The sequence below is a fragment of the Cyprinodon tularosa genome, unplaced genomic scaffold, assembly GCF_016077235.1.
Source record: "Cyprinodon tularosa strain WSP-4 unplaced genomic scaffold, ASM1607723v1 ctg198, whole genome shotgun sequence".
Taxonomy (NCBI): domain Eukaryota; kingdom Metazoa; phylum Chordata; class Actinopteri; order Cyprinodontiformes; family Cyprinodontidae; genus Cyprinodon; species Cyprinodon tularosa.
This window is the reverse complement of record NW_024038724.1, coordinates 890,756-915,834: the sequence shown is the minus strand read 5'-3', so window position 1 is coordinate 915,834 and position 25,079 is coordinate 890,756. Positions and strand designations below refer to the sequence as shown.

General features: G+C 38.9%; 1 protein-coding gene and 1 long non-coding RNA gene across 7 annotated transcripts in view; one reads left to right on the top strand and one right to left on the bottom strand.

The window, feature by feature from the left end:
• The window catches only part of LOC119782820, a 73,651-nt gene extending 51,760 nt beyond the window's left edge, over nucleotides 1-21,891 (bottom strand). Inside the window, exon 1 of the long non-coding RNA XR_005280712.1 lies at nucleotides 21,346-21,891. This is a non-coding gene — a long non-coding RNA (uncharacterized LOC119782820). The remainder of the gene's footprint in view (nucleotides 1-21,345) is intronic.
• elna (elastin a) overlaps nucleotides 1-25,079 on the top strand; it is a 77,572-nt gene that overhangs the window by 50,995 nt on the left and 1,498 nt on the right. Inside the window, exons 10-32 of one of the 6 annotated variants that reach the window (XR_005280710.1) lie at nucleotides 588-635; nucleotides 726-788; nucleotides 1,022-1,051; nucleotides 1,147-1,215; nucleotides 3,410-3,451; nucleotides 3,545-3,619; nucleotides 3,704-3,754; nucleotides 3,861-3,992; nucleotides 4,572-4,604; nucleotides 6,655-6,801; nucleotides 16,503-16,559; nucleotides 16,627-16,755; nucleotides 16,876-16,908; nucleotides 17,028-17,102; nucleotides 17,181-17,219; nucleotides 17,569-17,685; nucleotides 17,816-17,911; nucleotides 18,606-18,701; nucleotides 19,743-19,849; nucleotides 19,990-20,030; nucleotides 21,366-21,449; nucleotides 21,536-21,571; nucleotides 21,802-21,854. Coding sequence is in view for 4 of the 6 variants with exons in the window: in XM_038283980.1 (XP_038139908.1) it covers nucleotides 588-635; nucleotides 726-788; nucleotides 1,022-1,051; nucleotides 1,147-1,215; nucleotides 3,410-3,451; nucleotides 3,545-3,619; nucleotides 3,704-3,754; nucleotides 3,861-3,992; nucleotides 4,572-4,604; nucleotides 6,655-6,801; nucleotides 16,503-16,559; nucleotides 16,627-16,755; nucleotides 16,876-16,908; nucleotides 17,028-17,102; nucleotides 17,181-17,219; nucleotides 17,569-17,685; nucleotides 17,816-17,911; nucleotides 18,606-18,701; nucleotides 19,743-19,850; nucleotides 19,992-20,030; nucleotides 21,366-21,449; nucleotides 21,536-21,571; nucleotides 21,802-21,854 (1,652 nt within the window). In the remaining 2 variants the exon portion in view is untranslated. Of the gene's footprint in view, nucleotides 1-587; nucleotides 636-725; nucleotides 789-1,021; nucleotides 1,052-1,146; nucleotides 1,216-3,409; nucleotides 3,452-3,544; nucleotides 3,620-3,703; nucleotides 3,755-3,860; nucleotides 3,993-4,571; nucleotides 4,605-6,654; nucleotides 6,802-16,502; nucleotides 16,560-16,626; nucleotides 16,756-16,875; nucleotides 16,909-17,027; nucleotides 17,103-17,180; nucleotides 17,220-17,568; nucleotides 17,686-17,815; nucleotides 17,912-18,605; nucleotides 18,702-19,742; nucleotides 19,851-19,989; nucleotides 20,031-21,365; nucleotides 21,450-21,535; nucleotides 21,574-21,801; nucleotides 21,855-25,079 lie in introns of those variants that run through there. The other 5 variants (XM_038283980.1, XR_005280711.1, XM_038283983.1 and 2 more) reach the window with 5 other exon arrangements.

The following is a 25,079-nucleotide window of genomic DNA, read 5'->3' as shown; positions in this document are numbered from 1 at the left end:
TGCAAGGTTTGCAGTTGAGACATACTCTTTCCATTTTAACATAATGGATCCTTTAGTGCTCTAAAAGTCAAAAGCCTGTTTTTTTAATGACTTAAACTTGCTTTAAACTTCTCCATAACCTAATTCCACCTGTCTTCATCGGTCTTCATCATATTGAGAGTGATGGTGTCAATACAATAATATATAGATATATATAGATATTTACATATCTCAACCAGAGGTGTCAATAAATAGGAAGAATTATTTTGAAAATGAAACAATGCTACATCTTTCATATATTTCCTGAAGTGACGCAAAAACCAAACTGATGTTTTTGTTACTACTTGACTAAAGGTAGGTTGAGGATAAAAAAGTTAACTGCAGATAAAAGATGGTGGCTTTAGATTTAGCAACCTTAACAATGATGGCAAAGTTGCCTAAGAAATAAGTTGATTGTGTGCCATGTTTGTGTATTGAGAAAGTTACCGTAGTTAACTGTGAGGCATTCTCCAAATCTCCACTTTTTTTAAAGGTTTTGATTAACAAAAGTCTCTCATCTGTATATCCGTAAATTGGAAGCAAACATTTCCTCTCATTTGATGTTGCAGGTGTGGGTGTTCCTGGACTTTACCAAGGTGGAGTTGTACAGGGAACAGGTTTGTGTTTATTAATTAAGTCCATCAGGCTTGCATCCTGTTTCTCTCATGGTTAATCATTTATTTACTTTTTTTCTGTTTCTCTTTCAGGGTTTGGTAACCGTGGAGTTCTGCCTGGGGTGGCGACTGGAACTAACTTAAATCCCAAATCAAGTAAGGTTGAGATTTTGACTCCAGTCTGCCAAGTGACACTTCTTTAAACTTAGATGACTGCAACATGATGCATATTTCCAAAGTCAAGAAGAATTAATAAATGTCAAGAAAAATGGAATTAAGATCTACAGCATTTGGGGGGGAAAATGGGGGGAAATATGTTATAGATCAGAGTTTACAGCTGCAGCATTTTCTAACCTTTTGACTTTAATATGTATATTTTTCTTATACAGTTGGAGGACAACAAGGAGGTCAAGGACCAGGTTAATATTAAATCTAGATTTTTATAAAGTAATTTGTATTTTGTTAGAGTTGGTAGTGTAGATATAACAACAAAACTACTTATTTTCTTTTTCAGGAACTAGAGGGTTTGGTGGACCGATGCAGCCAGGAGTGTTTCGTGGATACCCCCTCAAATCACCCAAAGGTGATCTTAAATCTTAAAATATTTTGTTCCTTTAAAATGTTATATTTTCTGTTACTAATCTTTTGTTAAATAATGCGTAACCTTTCCAATGTTGAGTTCACCCATACTTTCAGTTACACAGAAGATGGGAGAATGCAAGAAAAGCTTGAAGATATTGATAATCTTTTTTTTTTTGTAATTCAAAATTTTTATTGATTTCTTGCATATTGTCAAATAAAATACAAACATGAACAGTAATCAACAGAAAAAACAGAAAAAAGGCTGGTGCACCCCCCCAACCCCCCCATCAGGGTACAGCTGTACATATGCATGTCACAGTGTTAATTCAAAAACTTATAGTATCTGGGAAAAAGTTAGTCCGGGAAAAACAAGAAGCTTTATCCAACCAAGTCACACAGAAGCCGTAGTCCTTTTTACAGAGTCCCAGAAACTTTCACATTCCATGTTCTTGTTCCCTTCTATGTTGTAGAGCATGGTTTCATAGGAAGCTGTGGTCGTCATTGATTTAATCCACTCATTTAGCTCGGGACATTTTGTAGTCTTCCAATGTCTTAAGATGATCTTGCAGGCTGTTACCAGACCAACCACCACAATTGTAAAAGCTCCTTTTGGGGTGTTCGGCATTTGAGACCTGTCTCCCAGTAAACACAATTCCGGAGTCTGAGGGATCTCTGAAGATATTGTTAATCAATTTGCTCCTAAGACTGTGATAAACAAGGGCTTCCCCAATCTACTGTTGGGCATATCCATCCTTTGGTATAACTACAAATAATTTGGCATATTTAACTGAAAGCATCATTATTTTGTTTTCTGAAATCATCACCTAAAAGCTCTTAAAATTTAATGATTACAGTACACATTTTGAAAAGCTAATTATAGAAGAGAATACAATTTTACTTTACTGTCACTACCTTGTCACATGTACAAAATTCACCCCCTGCATTTAACCCATCCCATGGAGGTTTTTAACAACTCGCTGGACCAATCCGTAGTGCTAGCATGCTTTAAGTCTGCCACCATCATTCCGGTCCCAAAGAAGGCTCAGGTCACCTCACTTAATGACCTTTTGCACTGACTACCATCATGATAAGGTGCTTTGAAAGGCTGGTTAAAAAACATATTGTCTCCAGTCTCCCCCGAACATTTGACCCGTGCCAATTTGCCTACCGACGGAACCGACCCACTGAGGACGCCATCTCCTCTGCTCTTCACCTGAGCCTGGCATACCTGGATAAGAAGAAGACCCATGTACGGATGCTGTTCCTGGACTTCAGTTCAGCTTTCAACACCATCATCCCACAGCATTTGATAGACAAACTGGAACAGCTGGGATTCAATACATTACTTTGAAACAGGCTGCCAGACTCAGTCAGTCCAGGTTGGACAGAACACCTCTGATGGCATCACCCTAAACACAGGCTCCCCTCAGGGCTGCGTACTGAGCCCCCTGCTGTTCACCATGATGACACACGACTGCGTCCCCAGGTTCACCACCAATAACATCGTGAAGTCTGCAGACAACACCATGGTGGTGGGCCTCATCAGACGACAATGTCAAAGATTACAGAGAGAAGGTGGAGCAGCTGGTGGACTGGTGCAGAGATAACAGCCTGATCCTGAATGGGGAGAAGACGAAGGAGATTGTCGTCGACTTCCGGAAGAACCGTCCTAACCACGCTCCACTGCTCACCAACAACTCAGCTGTAGAGGTTGTTATCAGCACCAAATTCCTGGGAGTGCACATCACAGACAACCTCACCTGGACTGTAAACACCACCTCACTGGTCACTGGTTTTCAGCTTAGACGTTGATTCCCTATTTCAATTGGTAACACAAAAGTGAACATTTTGTATGCATTGGAAACAAATAGAATAGAATATCCCTTTACTGTCCCTCAATGGGGAAATTGTGATATTACAGCACTGAAAGGTTATAGGAGAAATAGCAACACAATGTGGACCTTTGAAAAGTGTGTAAAAAAAACTGATAAGAAAATAAAACAAATAAAGTGTTGTATTGTACAGCGTTTTTACAATATAAATACTGTGTATCTTGATTTAAGTCCAAACAATCAAGACAAAGGAGTAAAAGACCTTATTTGTGTCTTTTCCACTGTTTTATCACTTATGTCTCTTACCACACATCAATGAATTTGCTTTATTCTCTAATCTTTTTGTCCATGTTTACCCTTTAGGGGGCTATGGAGCAAAACCTGGGGTTGGAAAAGTTCCCTACGGTAATAGTATATTTTAAACACCATTGATGTTACAGTAGATGAAAACTGGCCATTAGTAATTGCTCGCGAAACAATCAACAATCTATATTCTAGGTTATGGCGGTTATGGTCAGGGTGGAGCTGGACTTCCAGGAGGAGGAGCTGGTGTTGGTTACCCTGTTGGAACTGGTGAGTATTTAAAAAAGTAATGGAAAAATTATTTCAAAGGTGGAAATCAGTAAAAGAAATTAAAGAAATTTCTGTTTTTGGCAGGAGTGGGGACCGGGGGTGTCTCACCTTTTCAGTCTAAAGCAGCTAAATATGGTAGATTTTTTTTTACTATTAGTGGTTGAAATTTTTCTAGCGTTTAAAGAAAATAAAAGACAATAAAGACTGCAAGAGGGACTGGTGTATTTGCTTGCTTTTTCAGGTGCTGGTGTCGGTGGTGTTGGTGGTTTGGGTGGTGTTGGTGGTGTTGGTGGTGTTGGAGGTGTCGGTGGTGTAGGTGGTGTCGGCGGTGTCGGTGGCACTGGTGGGCTGTATCCAGGCCAGGTTCAAGGAGGTATCAACAACTTTCTACTCTCAATATGTTCATGATTTAAGTAAGGGTAAATATTAGAAAATGACCTTGTAGCAATGAGAATTCGAATAGTAGATAACAAAACCAAACTTAAGGTTTTATGCAAATGTGTACCGGTGTGTGGTCCTGTTACTGTGCCCCCGAGTGATCATGCACCTTGGCCACCTGGCCAGGGGATATCCCTTTGGCTGACTGGTCACTATATGAATATCATCTGGGAATCTGGGGATCGGATTCTCTGTTGTGTACCTTGCGACATATGCAACTTTATACCTCTTTCTCCGCTGATGAAGATTTGCTTACTTCAGCATGCTGACTACTTGAAGTGGCTAATTCTAAATATTTCAGTTCATGTTTATATCTTTGAGCACTGGGGGTCAAAGAGCCTCATTACAACAGCTGAAGATTTCCCTGCTGTTTAAAACTATACCTGGGCTATCTAATTGGATGAGTTTTACCGTAATTGTTAGTAAAGGTCAAACTGACAAGATTTTCTTTTTATGTCTTTCAGTGTTGTTTAATTCTTGAATTATTTGTTGTTTTCTAATGTTTTATCAACAGGATACGGACCTGGGTCCAAGGCTGCTAAATATGGTAAGAACCTTCAACTGTATTTGAAAAAAAAACATAATTAAATATATTTACTTTACTTAGGATGTATAATTTGATACATTAGCAAAAAGTATGTTTAATTGATCAAATTATAAATGCATGAATTGCAGAAATGTTAAATCACACGTTTCTTCTGCTATTTTATGGATAACTAATGATTATTAGCAGGGCCTTTGAATTGATAAAGGCTCACAAGAAAATAGATTAATATTCTTAAAGAAATCTGAATGCTGTTGAGAACATAAAGGCATTAAACAAAAAAAATAACTTTGCAGGAATTTGAAAGATTAGAAAGGAACAAAAGCAAAAATAGGAGGAGAAATACTCCATATCCCCTTTTGCCTGAAGCAGATTTGACATTCTTATTTCAGGTACAGATCACAAAGGACTTAGCGTAGTTTCTGTCGCAGTGCATTAGATGGCTGTTAGGTGAAAAAAGATTCTTCTATTTTTTTCTAATCCAATTCTTTTCATTTCAGTGAAAGACTAAAAAAGTAAACAACAACAAAAAAATCGATACGATTTTGTTATAAGTAGAACGTTAACACTTTTCGCAACCTTTCTAAAAAGGAACAAACAAGCATAAATTCTTTTCATAAGGTTACCGAGTTCTACAATTTTAAAGTCAGATCATTTCCTTTAAATCTTCTTGAAATGTGTCTAAATACCTGAGTTGTTGCTTCCTGGATGGGAAGCGAAACATCTTCAGACTTGGAAAGAAAAGTCCAGTGGATTGTTTTTTATTTTATTTTCTTATTCCTGATTTGTTGTAACAGCTTCTAAATCAGGGATGTCAGAATCCAGTCCTTGAGGACCAGTGTCCAGCAGCTAGATGCATCTATTTTGTAACACACATGAATCAAACTGTTAGGTCCTTTGCAGAGCTCTGGAGAACTTAAGTAAACTGAGGAAGACATTTGGCCATTTGATTAGGGTGTGTTGAACCAGGAAACTCTCTTAAAGTTTCAGGCTACCAGCCCTCGAGGACTTGAGTTTGAAATCCCTGCTCTATTGTACATCATAAGCAATGAATTACCATGGATTATTATCAGTAGACACAACAAGTAAAATACAATATTATTTTCTGCTCAGTTTTATGCTCTGATTTAGGCTTTCTGTAAAGTTGTAATGTCTCAGAATGTAGGACCCAGAATTCAAGAAGAGACTTGAACTTCACCAAGCATAGTGTTTGCTGTGGATTCTATTGGGCTGCCTAACCCTACCATATCTTAGCTCCACCTGTCTAAATCAGACACACAGGGTCCCACCTTTTTCATTTTTGGCTTAAATGCCCAGTTGAAAATAAATGAGCCAGCAAGCCCCAGGTTACACACCTTGGGAAATTAAGCAATTTGAGGCATGCAGAGTTCAAGGTAACAACTATTTATATCAGATATTTTAAGAAACACATAATATTTTTGTTCTATATACAGAGAAGAATATCCTAAACTTGTAAGTTAAACTCATGCACGCAGACACACACACATCCGTGTTTTCATTACAAAATAAGAGCCACGCATACTCTAATTGACTTCCATTCATTTTCTACCCTTTCTACTGCCTAACCTTGGCATTTACCCTTAACCTAACCAATACTGGAACATATGCCACCCTAACTTTAACCCTAAGCCTAAATCTCACCTTAGTCCTAAACCTAAGCCAACAAAGGACCAGTAAAAGGTCTTTCATTTAGATCAAAGCTACTATTAAAAACACAGAAAATGTCCTTTCTTTGCTGCCATTAAAAGTACACAAAGACCTTTAGAAATTAGAATTTGAACAAGAATAGTGTGGATGGCCAATGGGTAAAGTCAGATGGAGAGTTTCAGACAAAACAGCGCTTTTTTAGGAAGCCGGCCAGCACAGGGAGCCACTGAGAACTCAATTGGGGTCTGCTCTAACCCTTTACTGCCACAACTATTTTAATTTAGTTTAGTTTATCTGTATAGCTACAATCCATAACACATGTAATCTGAAATTATATATATTTATATATAATGATAATATTTCTGACTGTCTGATTGGATACAAGGGGTACCGGGAGGAGTACCAGGAGGAGTACCGGGAGGAGTACCGGGAGGAGTACCGGGAGGAGTACCGGGAGGGGTACCGGGAGGAGTACCAGGAGGAGTACCAGGAGGCGCCCCAATTAGTGTACCAGGAAAAGCTGCTAAATATGGTAAGTTGACACATAATATCCCAGTTTTAGGAGAATAAAATTTCTATTTTGTAGTAAGAGAAGATGGTTTGTTGTTGTGTGAAAGAGATGGAGACAAGAGAAATTTTAAAGCTGAGGAATCTTTAGGTATCGGGAGTGGATTAGTGTAAGAACTGGGAGTCAAAGAACCAATCAGTATAAAAGTGAAAAGTCTTAGGTTTGAATCCTAATATCTCACTCTTTGAACTTTCCAGGAACTATTAGAACCTAACACAGTAATAACCAAATTTGGATCTTATAGCTTTGCTCTAATCGAGTAGTACAACATAGTGTGCTGATTTTCTGTTTGTAGGCACAGATCCCATATCCTTATGCATGAAGTAGAACATCTGTAACATCTGTTAAACGGAAACGTGTGCTGCTTGTATTCCTCTGCTGATTAAAGATTAGGTCTGAAACCGTTTTCCGTTGATTCTTCTCTCTTCATTTTTTTTTTTTCTCGGAAGTCTTTCTCAGTGTTGCTTTTTCGGTTTGCTGAACATGAAGTAGCTCTCTTTAATCAGAGAGAGCACACTATTATTACCAGAAAATGACTCTGTGGGCTTTTTAAGTTTTCAGACCGTCAACTGTTAATTTAGCCTTTCTTCACTCATTGATGGATTTGTTTTGCTTTTAAGAGTTTAAAGACAAACTGTTTCTTTTGGCTCAGAGTGTATCTCTGACTGAATGTTGCACCAGAAAAATAAGCATCTGCAGAGCCTCTGCTTTCTTATCTCATGAGGGATAATCAATAAATAGCTCACAGCTGAACTTCAGTCACTTTTTAGGGTTTTTTAGGATGGTTTAACCAATTAGTTGTTGATTATTCATACATCCTCCTGCAGTTTGGATGTGAGTGAGTAGATACTCTACCAGCGTCAGGAAGTAATTTTGAACAGGGGGTGTTATTTTATTTATTTTTTTTGGACAAAAGACCTATAAGCCTATAGTTCTTTTTAAAATACAATGAATAAAAATCACTAAATAGCCTAAGATTCATTACTTTATTGTCACATACACTTCAGTGCACGCAACCAGGGTCTGTAACACACAGATATCATCCGTTCTCACTATTAATTATACTTCACAATAACACTATAACAACGTAGATTTGGTCGGCTGGCATTAACCTGAGTCACTGTGTTTATGTCACACGTGATTCTATTAGCTCCAAAATCCTTTTACACGAACCACAGGAAAATAATTATATCATTACTCTATTCAAAGGTTATTGAACAGTTTTCCAAATTCATTACACAGAGAACACAGGATATAAAAAATAGATCAAAGATCAAAATAACACTCTCTAAAATTCTATGGTTACATTAAACTGCATGAATAGATGTGAAAGTGTGCAGCGGCACCATGCTCTTACTTTGAACTACAGCAGGGTGCCTTTTTCATTTAGTGCGGGAATAATAACTAACGCAGTCAGATAAACACAAAACAACCTTGGAGGTCCGCTGGTTGCCACTGTCCTCTCAACATCTGAATTTCTTTAAATTATGCACTAAATCAGTAATTGGCTACATAGTGGAGCTTAAAAGTATAATGTTCTTGCCTCAAATGATCTTAAATTATTCTTATATAGAACAACGGCAACAGAAAAGAGAACTTTTAACTTAACTCTCTGAGCTCTGTGAGCGCTCCACTGGAAGCTGCTGCTGCAGCAGTGCATGCTGGGACAGCTGGCAATCTCAAGAACGGACAAGTCTGCTCTAATGCATCCTCTGTAAAGAGGGAAGGGGAGAACAATATTAAGGTACTTTGTCCGTTCTCTGTCTTGTGTTCTTGTGAATTGGGCTGAGGCTGATGACGTTTCACGAGTACACAAGCACATGAGAATGCACAGTAGACATTTTGAGAAACTGCCTATGTAAATACCTCTTTACTGAGAGACCATTAGCTTGCTTGGCGTTGCCATGACAACGTAACTTCCATGAAACTGTGTTACTTTGGCCTCAAAATATTGTAATAGTGACAACCTGGAAAGAAACATCAGCCGTGCTGCTTCTATCAATACCCTTGTTTATTGATGCTGGAGATCGGCCTGTTTTCCAGTGTGGTCCTGTTTCTCTGACCGTGACTGAGTGGATGTGCTCTCTTCATCCTCTGACATGGGAGCTGGCTCGGAGCTCGTCTGCCTGGCTGTGTGTTTCCTGGACGGGGCCGCCTTTTACAGCTGCTTTTTGTGTCTCTGCTTCTGTCTCCTTGAACCCCAGTCGGCCTCGGCAGATGGCCGCTCACACTGAGCCTGGTTCTGCTGGAGGTTTCTTCCTGTTAAAAGGGAGTTTTTCCTCTCCACTGTCGCTACAAGCATGCTTAGTGTGAGGGATTGTATTTGAGTCAATAAGTTAATGCAATCAACTGGTATTCCTTAGTGTGACGGGGTTCTATTATGACTTGGTCAAACACATAAATGACTGGCCAATGCCGGAGATAAGTTTAGTGATTGTTTTTTATTCAGTGATCTTTTCTTCTGGTGAACAAAGACGGTTGGTGCAAAAATATTTACATGGACATCCAAGGCAGGTTAAAATCAGAAAAAGAGCAGTACCTTCAAAAAATCAGAATCCATCACCTTCAGTGTGACATCTCAGGAGTCCAGCCACAGACTGACTCCCTGTGGAAAAGAGGCCTGCTTTTAAAGCTATAGGCTCCACCCACAGAAAAAAAAAAAATAAAAATAAAATAAAAACTAAACAATTACTTCTAATTCACTAAGTAAACAAAAATAATGATTTTGATAATGATGACAATAATAATAACACCATGCTAAAGAGAGAGAAAAAATAAAAATAAACTTGTAATCAAAAATACAATACTCAATTTAATACAACACACTCTGTACGTTCTGATGACATCACTACGTCATCACGTGACTCCCTCCCGGCGCGCTACAATCCGGAAATAAACCTGTTTGAAAATAGATGCAGAAAATATACTTGGCTGAAAATAAGCAGGTTAGAATAAATGTTAAATGAAAACCGGACCATCGCGTGTGCACCCACGATAAACGGCGCCAGCCCAACCTGCAACAAAAGTAAGTGATTGCGTACGTGTATGTATGCGTGTGTGTGTGTGTATGTTTGTGCGCATGCTGACACTGACTTATTCCTAAGTCCCAGCTGATGACGGCTCCTCCGTCACACCACCCGTCTCCTCTCCAAGGTTGGCGAAACTCGGCAACCTAGAAAGAAAGTCTGCCACTTTATTAAGTCTGCCACTTCTATGACAGATGTTAAATTTGTAAGGTTGCAAGGACAAATACCACCTAGTTAGACGATGGTTACTATCCTTCATGGTGTTGATCCAGGTTAGGGCACGATGGTCTGTCTCCAAATCAAATTCTCTGCCCAGAAGATAATACTTGAGACTTTCCAGAGCCCACTTAATGGCCAGTCCTTCTTTTTCCACCACAGAGTATCTCACCTCCCGAGGTAGCAGCTTGCGACTCAGGTAGAGTATGGGTTGCTCCTCTCCAGGATCTCCTTGAGCCAAAACAGCTCCTAAACCAACTGTGGATGCATCTACTTGGACCAGAAATTTCCTGCTGAAATCAGGACTTCGGAGGACAGCAGATGAACATAGATGAGCTTTCAGAGCGTTAAAGGAGTCTTCACACTCCTTGGACCACACAACAGGATTCTTCTGGTCTTTAGCTGTCAAACTGGTGAGTGGAGAAGCAAGTGTAGCAAAATGAGGCACAAACCTTCGATACCAACCAGCTAGCCCCAAGAATGATCGCACTTCCTTCTTGGTTCGAGGGCGGGGGCACTTTTGGATTGCTTCAACTTTGTCCATCTGTGGTCGCACCTCTCCTCTCCCCAGCTGGTAACCCAGGTATCTGGTTTCCTGTTGTGCCCAAACACACTTTGATATGTTAAGTGTCAACCCTGCTCCTGCAATCTTTTCCAACAGTCTTGCTAGATGTGACACATGCTCCTCCCAGCTATTGCTGTAAATGACTACATCATCAAGGTAAGCAGCACTGTAGTCTTCACTTCCTTGCAGCACTTTGTCCATTAGCCGTTGGAAGGTGGCTGGAGCACCATGGAGGCCAAACGGCATAACCGTAAACTGAAAAAGACCAGAAGGAGTACGGAATGCTGTGTACTGTCTGCTTGAAGGCTCCAATGGAACCTGCCAATACCCTTTACACAGGTCAAGGGTGGTAATGAACTTTGCTTGTCCAATCCTTTCCAGCAGCTCATCTACCCTGGGCATGGGATAGGCATCAAACTCTGACACTGCATTAAGCTTTCTGAAATCAATACAAATCCTTAGTGAGCCATCTTTCTTGCACACAATGACCACTGGACTGCACCACTCAGAGTTTGAAGGTTCAATGATACCTGATTTTAGCATGGTCTTGACTTCATCTTGCAGCTGTCCCACCAACTGCTGTGGAACTCTATATGGCCGCTGACGAATTGGCTGCTTCTCTTTTAGTCGAATTGCATGCTCAATCAAAGTGGTCCGACCTGGATTAGGAGAAAAGAGAGGAGACAGTTTCTGGAAGATCTGCTGAAGTTGTGAGGCTTGGTGTGGGGTTAAGTGTCTGAGATCAGGGGTTGACTGTTCATTCATGACTTCAATGCCAGGAACCTCTTCTTCCTCCTCCATTGGCCTCAGCAGGCATGATGTTTCTGGAGCTGGATGTGATGGTTCTTTCCACTCCTTTAGCAAGTTCACATGATAAGCCTGTGTAGCTTTCTTTTTGTCAGGGTGGTAGACTTCATAGGTAGTAGGTCCCAGCTGTCGGCTGATGGTATAGGGTCCTTGCCACTTTGCCAAAAGCTTGCTGGTGGATGAAGGCAGGAGAAGCAACACCTTCTGTCCAGGACTTAACACTCTTTGTCGGGCCTGCTGGTCATACCACAGCTTTTGCTTCTGCTGAGCTCGAAGCAGGCTCTTCTCAGCCTCTTCCTGGTAGTCAGCAAGCCGACTTCTCATCTGCAGCACGTACTGGACTACACCTTTGGCACTGGATGGGGTCTCTGATACATCCCAGCTTTTCTTCAGCAGGTCTAACGGTCCTTGAACATCCCACCCATACAGGAGTTCAAATGGGGAGAATCCAGTTGATGCTTGCGGCACCTCACGATAGGCGAAGAGAAGGAACGGTAACCAGCGGTCCCAATCTCTGCCAGTGTCATTCACAAACTTCTGCAGCATCCTCTTCAGCGTCTGGTTGAACCTTTCGACCAGTCCATCAGTTTGTGGATGGTAAGGAGTTGTCCTGATGGCAGAGATCCCAAGCTGTTTGTGAAAGAGTTTTAGCAGATTAGAAGTGAAGTTAGTTCCCTGGTCTGTCAAAATCTGATCTGGGATTCCAACTCTTGAAAATAGCTGGACCAGAGCTCGAACCACCACAGGAGCAGTAACAGTATGCAGTGGAAAAGCCTCTGGAAATCTGGTGGCATAATCACATACTACCAGGATGTACTGATGGCCACGCCCACTCTTCACTAGGGGTCCAACAATGTCCATTGCAACCTTACGGAAAGGAGTGGAGATGACAGGTAGTGGCTGGAGGAGCGCCCGATCTGATTTACGAGCAGGACGAGTCTTCTGACATATAGGACAAGAAGCACATAATGCATTAATGTCATTGTACATTGATGGCCAAAAAAATCGTGAGCTGACTCGCATAAATGTTTTGTGACGCCCCAAGTGCCCTGCCCATGGAATGGTGTGCGCCAAATGCATGACAAGTGCTCTACAGCTAGTTGGAACTACCAACCGTTGCTTTTCATTACAAGCATATAACACACCATCTTTTAACACAAAAGTTTCTTTTCCCCTCCACTTAGCATCAGTTTTTTCTCCCACTCGTTCAAACAAAGGTTGTAAAGACACATCCTGTTTCTGTAAAGTAGCAATATTTTCAGGTATTTTCCAAATGTCATCCACTAATAAATCTGTTGACACATTTCCACTCAGCATTAACTTTTTCTCAAATTTTTTTTGCTTTCTGGATTTTCTAGTGTTCTTTGAAACCTCAAACAAGCTCTCATCAAAGTCAGGTAAGGATTCAACTTGTTCTTTGGCCTGAGAGCGAGTAACCACAGGACAGGAAACATTGCCAACTCCGCCCACGCCAGTTTGTATCTCTTCCAAAAGATGAAACAGCACAGGTAAATCAGTACCTAAAATAATGTCAAAAGGTAGATTTTCCACCACACCAACAGTTAGCAAATAAGGTTGATCATCAATAATGACAGTCACTTCGGCTTTTGGATAAACATGACAATCTCCATGCACACACAAAATCTGAGTTTTCTTTTCATAATTCACACAACCAACAGGTACAAAACTTTTTTTAACCAGTGATGTAGAACTACCACTGTCAATTAATGCAGTCACCTGCTGTCCATTCACAGTCACAGTTTTATGAGTTCTAGTTTCAAAGTTTTTGACTCCAGCCGGTTTTTCCACTCTGGGAGCATAACAGGAGCCAGTAAACTTAGTCTTCTTTAACGGGCACACCGAAGCCTTGTGGCCCAGCTGCTGACAGTAATAGCAAATCAATGTCTTACCATGAGATGGTGGATTGAGAGAACCGCTGGTACCTCTGACCTCCTGGCCTTGGTCTCTGGCATACCGTTGATGTCCAGTCTGTTGAACCGGTCGCAGTACAGGTTTGGAGAAACGTGTGGCTCCTCCTTGTCGTGCATTCATGTACTGTAGAGCCAACTTTGCAGCAGTCAGACCATCCTTCGGTTCATGTTCCTTCACCCAGGTCCGTACATCAGAGGGCAGAACACTTAACAGTTGTTCCTGGATGATGAGCTCCCCGACGTCCTCCTTTGAATGCTGGTCCGGACGAATCCACCGTCGGTAGAGGCCTCTAAGGCGGTGATAGGTTTCAGTAGGAGTTTCACCAGCAGGTACACTTGCTGCTCTGAACTTCAGTCTGTACGTCTCAGGTGAGATGTCAAACTTTGCTAACAAAGCAGCCTTCAAGTCTTTGTAGCAGTGAGCACGTTCCTCATCCATGGCCGCATAGGCCTCCAGCGCCTTCCCAGAAAGGAGTGGAATGAGACGGCAGGCCCATTCACTCTGTGGCCACCTCCAGGTCTTGGCAATGCGCTCAAACCGCAGCAGATAGTTTTCAAGGTCTTCTCCTAACTGATAAGGAGGAATATTTGGATCAGTGGTGTAACTTACTGACTGAGGTTTATGGCTGTGATAACTGCCGTCGTCATCATCATCATCATCACCACCATTATCATCGTCGTTGTCATCATTTTGTTCTGCGCCACCTCCTGACTGAATGTGAAGACGTGGTACTTGTTGTGGTTGCTGCAGGGACATCCTAAGATTTCGCAGTTCCTTTAGCAGTCCTTTCTCTCGCTTTTGCACACCTGCCATAAAGTCCTTCATCAAAGTGAGAAACTCACGGCCAGATGCACTTGGTCCAGTGGGGTCAGGCTTTGGTCCACCATCCTCATCTGACACATCCGTCGTTGGCATACTCTCCCATGCTCTGTCAGCCACCTCTTCTTCCATCTTTGATTGTGATCGAAGACCAGATCGTTGCTTCAATGGACGAGATCCTCTTCTCCGGCTCGCCATAATCCCACTTCTGACACCATATGTGACGGGGTTCTATTATGACTTGGTCAAACACATAAATGACTGGCCAATGCCGGAGATAAGTTTAGTGATTGTTTTTTATTCAGTGATCTTTTCTTCTGGTGAACAAAGACGGTTGGTGCAAAAATATTTACATGGACATCCAAGGCAGGTTAAAATCAGAAAAAGAGCAGTACCTTCAAAAAATCAGAATCCATCACCTTCAGTGTGACATCTCAGGAGTCCAGCCACAGACTGACTCCCTGTGGAAAAGAGGCCTGCTTTTAAAGCTATAGGCTCCACCCACAGAAAAAAAAAAATAAAAATAAAATAAAAACTAAACAATTACTTCTAATTCACTAAGTAAACAAAAATAATGATTTTGATAATGATGACAATAATAATAACACCATGCTAAAGAGAGAGAAAAAATAAAAATAAACTTGTAATCAAAAATACAATACTCAATTTAATACAACACACTCTGTACGTTCTGATGACATCACTACGTCATCACGTGACTCCCTCCCGGCGCGCTACAATCCGGAAATAAACCTGTTTGAAAATAGATGCAGAAAATATACTTGGCTGAAAATAAGCAGGTTAGAATAAATGTTAAATGAAAACCGGACCATCGCGTGTGCACCCACGATAAACGGCGCCAGCCCAACCTGCAACAAAAGTAAGTGATTGCGTACGTGTATGTATGCGTGTGTGTGTGTGTATGTTTGTGCGCATGCTGACACTGACTTATTCCTAAGTCCCAGCTGATGACGGCTCCTCCGTCACACTTAGATAGAAAATTTTGTATCAATTTGATTGTATGATCTGGTTGAACTGTAAAGTGCCTTGAGATCACATGTGTTGTGAATTTGGCGCTATATAAATAAACTGAATTTAATTGAATTGAATTTAAATAAACTAAAAAATAATTTCCCAAAATATTCACAAGAAATGTATACATTGTGTGAAATATTTTTAATACATTTTGTACAAAACCTCTCGCCACTATAGGGTGCCGCAGCCCCCTCAGCACCTCCACTTCCCGTGGCCATGATCAGCATTGTTCTTTTTAGCATCTTTGGGTGCAACTCAGTAAAGGGCAACTTCTGCTTCTTTTATATCTTAGTTTACATTACAGAATTAAAGCTGCTTCTTTGAACATTTCTTAAATGCTTATTAATTACTATTACTTTTTAAGGTTATTATTAAAATAATTTCATTATTTCTTCTCAATGCAGTTAGAATTGTGGAGCACTAAAGAGATTTAATCTAAATCTCTTTAGATTAAATTGAAATTCCTTGCTGAAGATCAACACAGCAATCATTCTAGCAGCTCCAAAAAAAACTTAGCAGCAAATTATAACTCCTGTACTTCAGAGTCGTAACAGTGTTTAGTATTTTTTCCATGTTAGACTGATAATAATGGTGGTGAGTCCAGGGGTTTTGGTCACTGCTGATACAGTGGATGTTACTTTGATATTACGATACCTATGAAAATAACAATTTCTCCAGCAGAGTTCTTAAAGACTATTCCTACAATGAGAAGCGCACATAAACAGTCTGGTTGCTTTTAGAGACTTCTTAAAAAAATATCCTTATGCCCTATCAAAGCTAATGCATGATGTGGAAGAGTCATTTAGGGGATATAGCAAGATGAAAAAAGGCCAGTTTGGTAAACTTGGATCACAAAATTAGACTTAATAGAGAAGGGAAGCGATCCAAAAGCCACAAGCTTGAAATCTCTAAATGTCTCCAGACCCAAAGGAGAGAACTTCTCATTGGCTTATCAACAGAGCCATTTTTAACATTACATTCTTGGCAAATGGTCAACATCCTATCATCCAGCCATCAGTAAAGATGTACTGGAAGTGCTTTAAAGAAAGATATTATTTTACAAAGCCACTTTTAGCTCAGCAGTGGAGTGGCTGTCCAAATTCAAATAAACGGCCTTCAGCCCCGTGGGCCTCAGTACATTCTGTAGATGAGAAAAAGATTCAGGTGAAACGTAATAACACCTGTGTGGGTCAGTTAGAGTTTATTTTGACTTAAAATGTTTGATATCAGTGATCAAATGTGTTAATAAATACATTTCCTTTCAGGAGTAGGAGGGCAGGGAGCAGGAGGATACTCCCCAGCATCTAAAGCCGCTAAGTATGGTAAGCGAAACAAGATCAAATAAAACCATGACTTTAAAATATGATTAACATCACTCCATTTTTTTAGGTCTTGTCCCAAGAGGTGGAGGAGGAGGGGGAGTAGGAGGAGGAGGAGTAGGAGGAGGAGGAGTAGGAGGAGGAGTAGGAGTAGGAGGTGGTGGGATCCCAGGGACACAGTATATACCAGGATATGGATGTAAGCTCCTTTGACAGATTTTTTTAACTTGACTGGCTGTAAAGTAAATCTATAATAAGAGAATTAGAGAATCTCAGATTATCTTTTCAACCAGCCATCTTTGTTCTGTTTTTGTTGCAGCTCTGGCAACTGGAGTCAAACCTCCTAAATACGGTGAGACTTTTATTCTTACGATCTCAGTTTATTCAAATCTTACATTAAAAGCATCCAGAAATTGTATTGGTGCACCAAATATGGAGATAAAAAAATAGTGTAACTGCTACCATTAACAGCTCTTCAAACAGGCCTTGGAGGGGGTGCAGTCCCTGGTGGCGGAGGGCAGGTACTACCAGGAGGAGGCTATGGTGGTAAGATAGTAGAATTTATTCAAAGAAAATAAGTCAATTGATTTATAGTCTTAATAAACTTAATAAACATCTTTGCAGGTTACGGAGGAGGTGCAGGGGTCAAACCTCCAAAGTATGGTAAGGTATTCAGTTTTCTCTTTTTAAGAAAATCATAAATATTTTCTTATCAGATATCTTTCTTACCAAATGAATCCATATTTTTCCCCTGCTCTGCAGCTTTTTAAAGCTTGATAATTATTTTGAAATTAGGAAAAGCTAGAGAGGGTTTGAATAGTGAGAGACCATCCATAAAAAAGAAAATTGACTGGAACTGTTGTTTAAGTGGCAAAATATTTTATCTCATGTAAAAAGTATAGTATGTTCTTGTGTGCAACATGAAATGCACCACTGCATCTCTTTCAACAAGCCAACTTATTGATTTGCTGTGGAACAATTTAAACCTATTTTTTTTGTTGCTCTACAATAGGAGGACAAGGAGGAATAGGGACTGGGTTTGGATATGCAGGACTGGGAGGAACCGGAGGAGGGCCTTTCTTTCCAGGAGGAGGACAATATTCAGCTGCTGCAAAAGCTGCCAAATATGGTAGAAATAATCATTTTAATAGATATTTCAATTAAATAAGCAAAATATTTTATCTAATCTTAAATGCTTACTGTATATTATTCTCATGACTGTAAGCTTATAGAAATTTGGGCTTGTTTCCATAAACTAGGAGTTGCAACAGGAGGAGGTGGAACAGGAACTGGAGGAACATTTGGAGGACAAGGAGTTGGGCAATATCCTGCAGCTGCTAAGGCGGCTAAATACGGTAGATACAGTCACACATCAAGAAAGTACACCCCCTAAGATATCTCCTGTACATATCAGTGTTTTTTTTACATGTACGTATTGTTTCACCAGTCAATACTTGATATCTGAATAATTTTATAAATGTCTGGCAATGTGGCAATAAGAATAATTGTTTTGATGCCAAAAACAGGGCCCAGATTTTGCTTTCACAAGTGGAGCAGTAGGGCTGTCGCCATAGTGTTCTGCTTGATTTATGCATATAAATAGCTTTATAATGATTATGCAGGGAGTATTACAGATTATATGGACACTGCAATGTAAGTAGAATGGGAAAGGAAAAACAGGAAAAAGGAGAAAAGATGAAAGAAAGAAGAGATGAAAGGGAGACAATGATAAAACGTCTTCAGTCTTCTTCATTACCTGCAAGGAGAGATGTAAAAGAACGGCACAACCAACAAATTTAGTATAAGAGCATCATTCAGTTGAAATTTATACTATGGTAGCTGAAGATAAACATATGGGCTCTCTGTATGGAAGTGAATCTCCAAGTACCTGGAACCAAGCACCTGCCACAGCAAAAGTTGCCATATATGGTAGAAATAATCATTTCTAATAGATATTTTAATAGAGTATTTTATCTAATCTCAAATGCTTACATATTATTTTCATGACTGTAAGCCTATAAGGCATTTTGGCTTGTTTCTATGAACTAGGAGTTGCAACAGGAGGAGTTGGAACAGGAACTGGAGGAACATTCGGAGGACAAGGAGTTGGGCAATATCCTGCAGCTGCTAAGGCGGCTAAATACGGTAGATACAGTCACACATCAAGAAAATACACCCCCTAAGATATTTCCTGTACATATCAGTGTTTTTTTAGATGTACTTATTGTTTCACCAGTGAATACTTAATATGTGAAAAAGTTTATAAATGACAGTACTGCATAGCTGAAAGTAAAAGGATTTTTTTTTAATTATCACAAAAAATCTGAAATGCGTGGCTTACACTTGTATTTACCCCTGGTTAACTCTAAATAAAACCTATTTAATCAAATGCCTTTAGACAGCCAATTCATAAGCTGAATTGATTTTTGATTTTCCTCTCATCATGAATGCAGCTGTTCTGTGAAAGCTTTAGAGGCTTTTTTGGAGAAGATTAGTGAGCAAACAGCATCACGAAGACCAAAGAACAACCTGGTTATGTTGGAGAGCTCTGATCAATCCATTGTCTGAAAATGGAAGTTGTATGGCACATCTGTAAACCTAAAAGGAGAGATTATTTTTAAAATTTAGCAAACAGGTTTGACAGAAGTACCCAGCTTAGATGGGATAAGCTCTCTACTTGGGAACTTTCAGATATATAAAAAAAAAATATTGTCTCTTTGAAGAGTGGCAAGAAAATATCTATAATTTAGAAAAAGCGAAAAGCCTCATATGTAGCATTCCAAATAGCTGCATAGGGGAAAACTGTGGAGGAAGGTTGGCTGGTTATTTACTGTGACCAAAACTGAATGTTCTACAAGCACCATTCTGGTTGGGAGTGGTGACAGCACCATGCTACGGGGAGGATTTTCTTTAGAAGATGGTCAGAATAGGTGAGGCAAACCTTAGAAACTGGTGTTCACATTTGCTCTGAATCCAAGCTGAAAGACTTTGAACTATTTCATAAACTGGACAGAGCAAAAAAATTGACTCAAAAAAGCACAACCATAATAACTATGAAAGGCTGTTCTGCAGCAGGGACTGACTACACTCCACTTCAAAAATACACAGTTTTGTCTTTTATTTTCAGTATTTTTGCTGTAGTACCTAATTGCAATTAATTTAGCTGTTTTTATTCTTCTCAACCAGGAGTTGCAGGTGGTGCTGGTACAGGACTGGGACCAGGAGGAGTAGGAGGAGTAGGAGTCTTACCAGGAGGTGGACAATACTCTCCTGCTGCTAAAGCTGCTAAAAAAGGTACAGCTAAACAGCATGTAAACAGAGATTTGAATGAAACTCAATATCAGCTTTGATTTTTAATTGTGTTTTAAAAAGACTTTAGAAAGATGAGAACAAAGTCGTGTTCATTTGCATATCTCATTTATTGTCTTTCATCAGGCATCCCGACAGGAGTCGGACCAGGAGGAGTTCCATCAGGTAAAATCACGATTACTTTTCCAATAAGTTGAGTTTGTCTCTATACCAAAAATACATGTATTATTTGTGATACCTAAGATTTTTAGACCATAAACTCTTTTACCACAGAACAGTGCACAATGGTGTCGAACCATGATAATGATTATATTTTACAAAACACTTTCTGTCAAAAGTTTAAAGACAAAGCATTTCGATCCAATTCTGACTTAGAATTTAAAATTGATTAGAGATAGTTATACAACCAAAGATTTAAAAGTGAATCACGAGAGCTGAACACTACTTATGCTATCTCTACTTACTTACTTATCTACATATAGCAAAGGAAAAATACTAATGTTCACATATAACTAAGCCAATTATTTATAAAGGTGACCTGATAGGATTTTCTCAACTTCAGAGGATTAATGTGAGTGTTAGCTGTTGAAATAAAAACAAATCTTAAAATTCTCAGAATTTTGAGAAAACTTGTTTTTTTTATTTCCACAGTGGCCCTCATCCTCTTCCATACGTCACCGGTTAACAACTTATAATTGATTCAGAGCCTCTTTCTATCTAAAGCCCAAAGAAATTGGTTTTGCTGTAGATGTAAATCTAAATTAAAGCTTAAAAAGAACCAGACTTGGTTTATCAGCCTTTGGCACCAGACAACTGATGATATGGGGCCTTACCTGAGTCTGACTCAGCTTCATACTTTATTCCTTTCTCATAGAACCAGTTCACATCTCTTTAATTTTGTTTGCTCTGCAAGGCAGTTTTTTAAGTGACTACAGGAACTGAAACCATACAGCACAGGTGTGATAAAGAATCATTCAAAGATAGTTGAAAGTATCATAAAATATATATGTTTATATATAGTTGGGAAATCACGCTTCATGGATCCTTTAGGTCTTTTTTCAGTCTCTTAATTTCATCTAAGTATGGCAGTTTTCTCTTCCAGATGAAGAATTGTCTGGTTGGAGTATTCAACCAACGAGAGCTGTATCATATTAGACAGGCCCTAAAGTCATTTTTTGATAAACATTTTTTGTATAACTTAACAAGGTCAGGTGCTTCTTGTGTTTCTGCATTCATCTTTGTATTAATGTCGCTTAAAGCAGTAGAAATTTCTAAAATTATGTCTAATGTTCTACAAGAGCCTTTAGAGGGGCCCAGGAAAAAAGCAAGTAGATTAAAGTTCACAACTGAAAAAGAGCTGTCATCAAAATTAATTCAAGAGATTAATTATTACATATATCCCAAACTTATTACCCCTCAGAAATAGGCCTCCACACATAAATAATATCAGAGGAGGCAGAAAGTGTCATTTCTTGGTAACCTTTGTGCTTCATGCCGTAGGTGTTGGACCTATTGCAGTTCCAGAGACGTCTGTCAGCGGCGTTCCTAATGGCTCCCTATCCACCGGCGTTCCTGTGAAACCAGGTGATGCTTTTTATGGTTTGTGTTGTCAATGAAACTAACAGTTCATTAATCATGGAATCAGAGATTATCCTTCTGTGCTTTTACAGGGAAGGAAGTCGGCATCGGTGGAACTGCTCAGCCAGGTAGATTAACTCTGTAATCTCTCCCATGGGTAATAACTGCAGACGCTGTTTCCAATGATCCCTGCACTTATAACTCAAACATTGTTTACATTGCTAATGCTGCCAGCTAATGACCACCTCTAGCTCACAGGCTCCAGCTCTGGCAGTATTAAGGTCCACTTTACAGCTTCTACCTTGTCTGGCTTTTCTCGAACACTGGATGAATCTGGAACCTGTTGTCTCTTTGGCAGGGCCCACTCCTATGGCTGCACTTAATAAGGCGCCAGAGGTCCCACAGCCCAGTAAGACTTGCTGCTTGCCTAAAGTCTTTCACCATACTGTGGATATGGCACATTTATTTCTTAGTAGATTTTAAATGTTTCATCCAAGTCACCATATGTGAATAGAAACATTTTACAGATCTCTAATATAAAGCATGCACAAAATGACAACTATGGGAATGTAGAAAGAGGGTTTGCATTTGAAGTGAGATATTTGCTTTCACTGTATAAAAAAAGACAATCAGTGACTGATTGTCTTTTTTGATCAGAATGAACTATTTTCTCTTTTAAGTCAGTTTAGATCACTAAAATTATTTGTATTTGTTAAAAATTGTGCCAGAATAATGAGAAGGAGGCATTCAAAGTCAACATGTTACATCCACTATGATTAGGGCTGCTCCTGTTGATTGTTTTAGTAATCTGTTATTTTTTTCAATTAATCGTTTCATCTAAAGAGACACTTTTAGTAAATTAACATGAAAAAACCAATTGTAATAAAGCAAAATAGCCTTTGTTGCACATTTTAAATAAACTGCAAATGGTAAAACATGTGAAAAATATATAGTTAAACATATTCAATTATAAAAATATAAGAATAAAGAAACTGTTAAGTTTACCTTAGTCACTGCTATAAGTAGGTTACTCTTTCACCAGGTGGCATGTGTAAGAGTCTGTATGCTATTACTCCAGGTAACGATCCAATTCAGCGAGCAAATAAGTTAACAATAAGTAATCGATTAATAATGACTAATTTGGTTAATCGTTTCAGATTCCTACATCCTTTTTTTGTCTGGGAATTTATGTCCCATAGGTAGATGATAGCCCAACAGACTATTACGGCTGCTGCTATACGGTTCCGCTTGGTAATTATGAATGAGACTTTATTTAAAATAATTAAGGGAATAACATGTATACTACAAACAGGAAGACAGACAGAGAGGTGAGAAAGGAAGAAGGGATGAATACTAAGGGCAGATAGAAAGAGTTGAAGACAGTAAACAGGGAGGGGAGTAAAGAGAAAAAAAACAAAAAAAACAGCAAAATAAACAACAAAGAAGATTTATAATAAGTCCTGGAAGTCTTCTTCTGCACCTGCATGAGGTGAGAGGGAAAGAAAACAGAACAAAACAACAGAAAATAGATTACAACATCTTTTAACAATTTTAGATTGTGCAAATGATGATTGTAAGTTCCGCCTGAGTTAAAGAGAGTTGGACCAGAGAAGAGATTTTAATGCAGCTCCTAAAACACATGACTTCCTTGTGTGACATCAAAAGAAATCAATCAGTGTTAGAAAGAGGAGCTGGGATCTTCCCATTTTTATTTTACTAAAAATTTTAATTGCCCGAAGGCAAAGGTGGAAAGTAACAAAGTACATTTACTTGATTACTGTATTAAAGTACTTTTTTTTAGTATCTTTACTCTACCTAACCCTAACCCTAACCGCTGTAGCTGTTTTTCTTTTTTAAATGCATTTTCAACATGCACGATAGCAGCCCTTAGGACTGAATTTGTTGCAAAGTGGTTCTGCGCATCAATGCATGTGGTGGTTTTCGAAAGTTACAAGGCACAGAAATGTACTGATATTGGTAAGGTTAATTTGTACTTTTTGAATACTTAAGTACTTTTAAATGCATAAAGTTTTGAATACTTAAGTATTTTCAAAAATGAGTACTTTACTTAAGCTTGAGTACCGTAGATGTTTGATTGAGTAACTTTTATATGTAGTTGAGTAAGATTTAATTATGAGTATCAATACTTTTACTCAAGGACTACTGTTGAGTACTCTGTCCACCACTGCCTGAAGGTGCCACGTTCATCTGTTCTGCATATTCAACAATGAACAGCATAGGAATGTCCAGTTATCCTACCGTCCAGAGGGGAGAAGGGTTACGCATTCCAGAGAAACTGTAGTCTAAAAAAAGGCTAATTACCTCTAGAGCAAAGGCGGGAGACATTATAAAGACAGGTCAGAAGTTGGTAAGAGGACCGTTTCAGTGAAACAACAAGAGCTAAGTTACCACTAACTGAGTCTGAAATCTATACTCCAAAAAGAGAAAAAATAAAAAAAACAGATTTGGGTTTGCAAATGCTCCCAGGGACAAAGAACTTCACTTTCTAAGATAGTTCAATTTGAAAAAAGTAAAATTAAAGCTTTGAATATCTATTTTCACATTTAGAATCAAAAAGAGAAAACTTGTGAGCAGCATCCCAACTGTGAAGTGCAAAGGTGGCAGCATCATGACCGACTGGTCAGCACATATGTTTAAAAGAAGCCTCCACAAAGCCCTGATCTCAGTCACTCTGGGGAAAGAGCCTGAGAGGGTTTGACCGTTTTTATACATTTAGAAAGGCAAAAAAAGGCAACACAAAATAATCAAATCTATATATACTTTTATATAAATTCTCAAAAAACTTCCCTCTCTCATTTATTTATATTTTGTAGATAAGAAAAATCTTCTGACCTAAAGCAGAACAAACTTATTTATACAGTGTATGTAAATATCTGTTTTCAGATGCAATAAGGCACAGTTTACAGCAAAGACTTTCAATTTCTGAACATAACTGTTTTAATATGCATGTAAAAAGCACCTACAAGCATGTTTTTGTACTAACTTCTGTTAGTTAAAATAAGGCAGTTTTAGAATAAATGTGCTGTCAAATTACTTCTTTTAATAATTGTATAATTAAAAATTATTTTTTTTTTTTTGGATTAGTGACATCTAACTCTAACTTCAAATCTTTGAAAAGTGTCTGTTTCTGTTCAAAACCGACAATAGTTTATGCATGTATGTTATGTTATCCCAAAAAAAGATGTGTAAAAGTCCTCAAATTACCAATTATATCTAAATATGTAGCAGGATCCCATGCTAAGATTTTCAGAAAACTAGAATTAGAACATTTTCATAATTTTTATATAAATCCTGAATTGCAAAATCATTAACAACCCTACTAACTGTCACTCAGGTATAAATACAATGTTTTAATTAGGCATTTAGTTGGAGGAGAAGCAGAAAGATAAGGGAAGTTAAAGAAAAAGTCTTCTGAGATCACTGTTTGAGAATTGTAGCAAAATGTGGCATCTTTTAGATTTCATATCTTAATAACCAGCTTGAAGAAAGGTTGGGTGTTTGGATGTGATGCAATGAATTGCATTTTCTTCCCAGCATTAGGGAAGGTAAATGTTTTACAGTGCTTTGAATAGATCAGACTAAAACTTGGCATCATGTTTTTCTCCCACGCTCTTT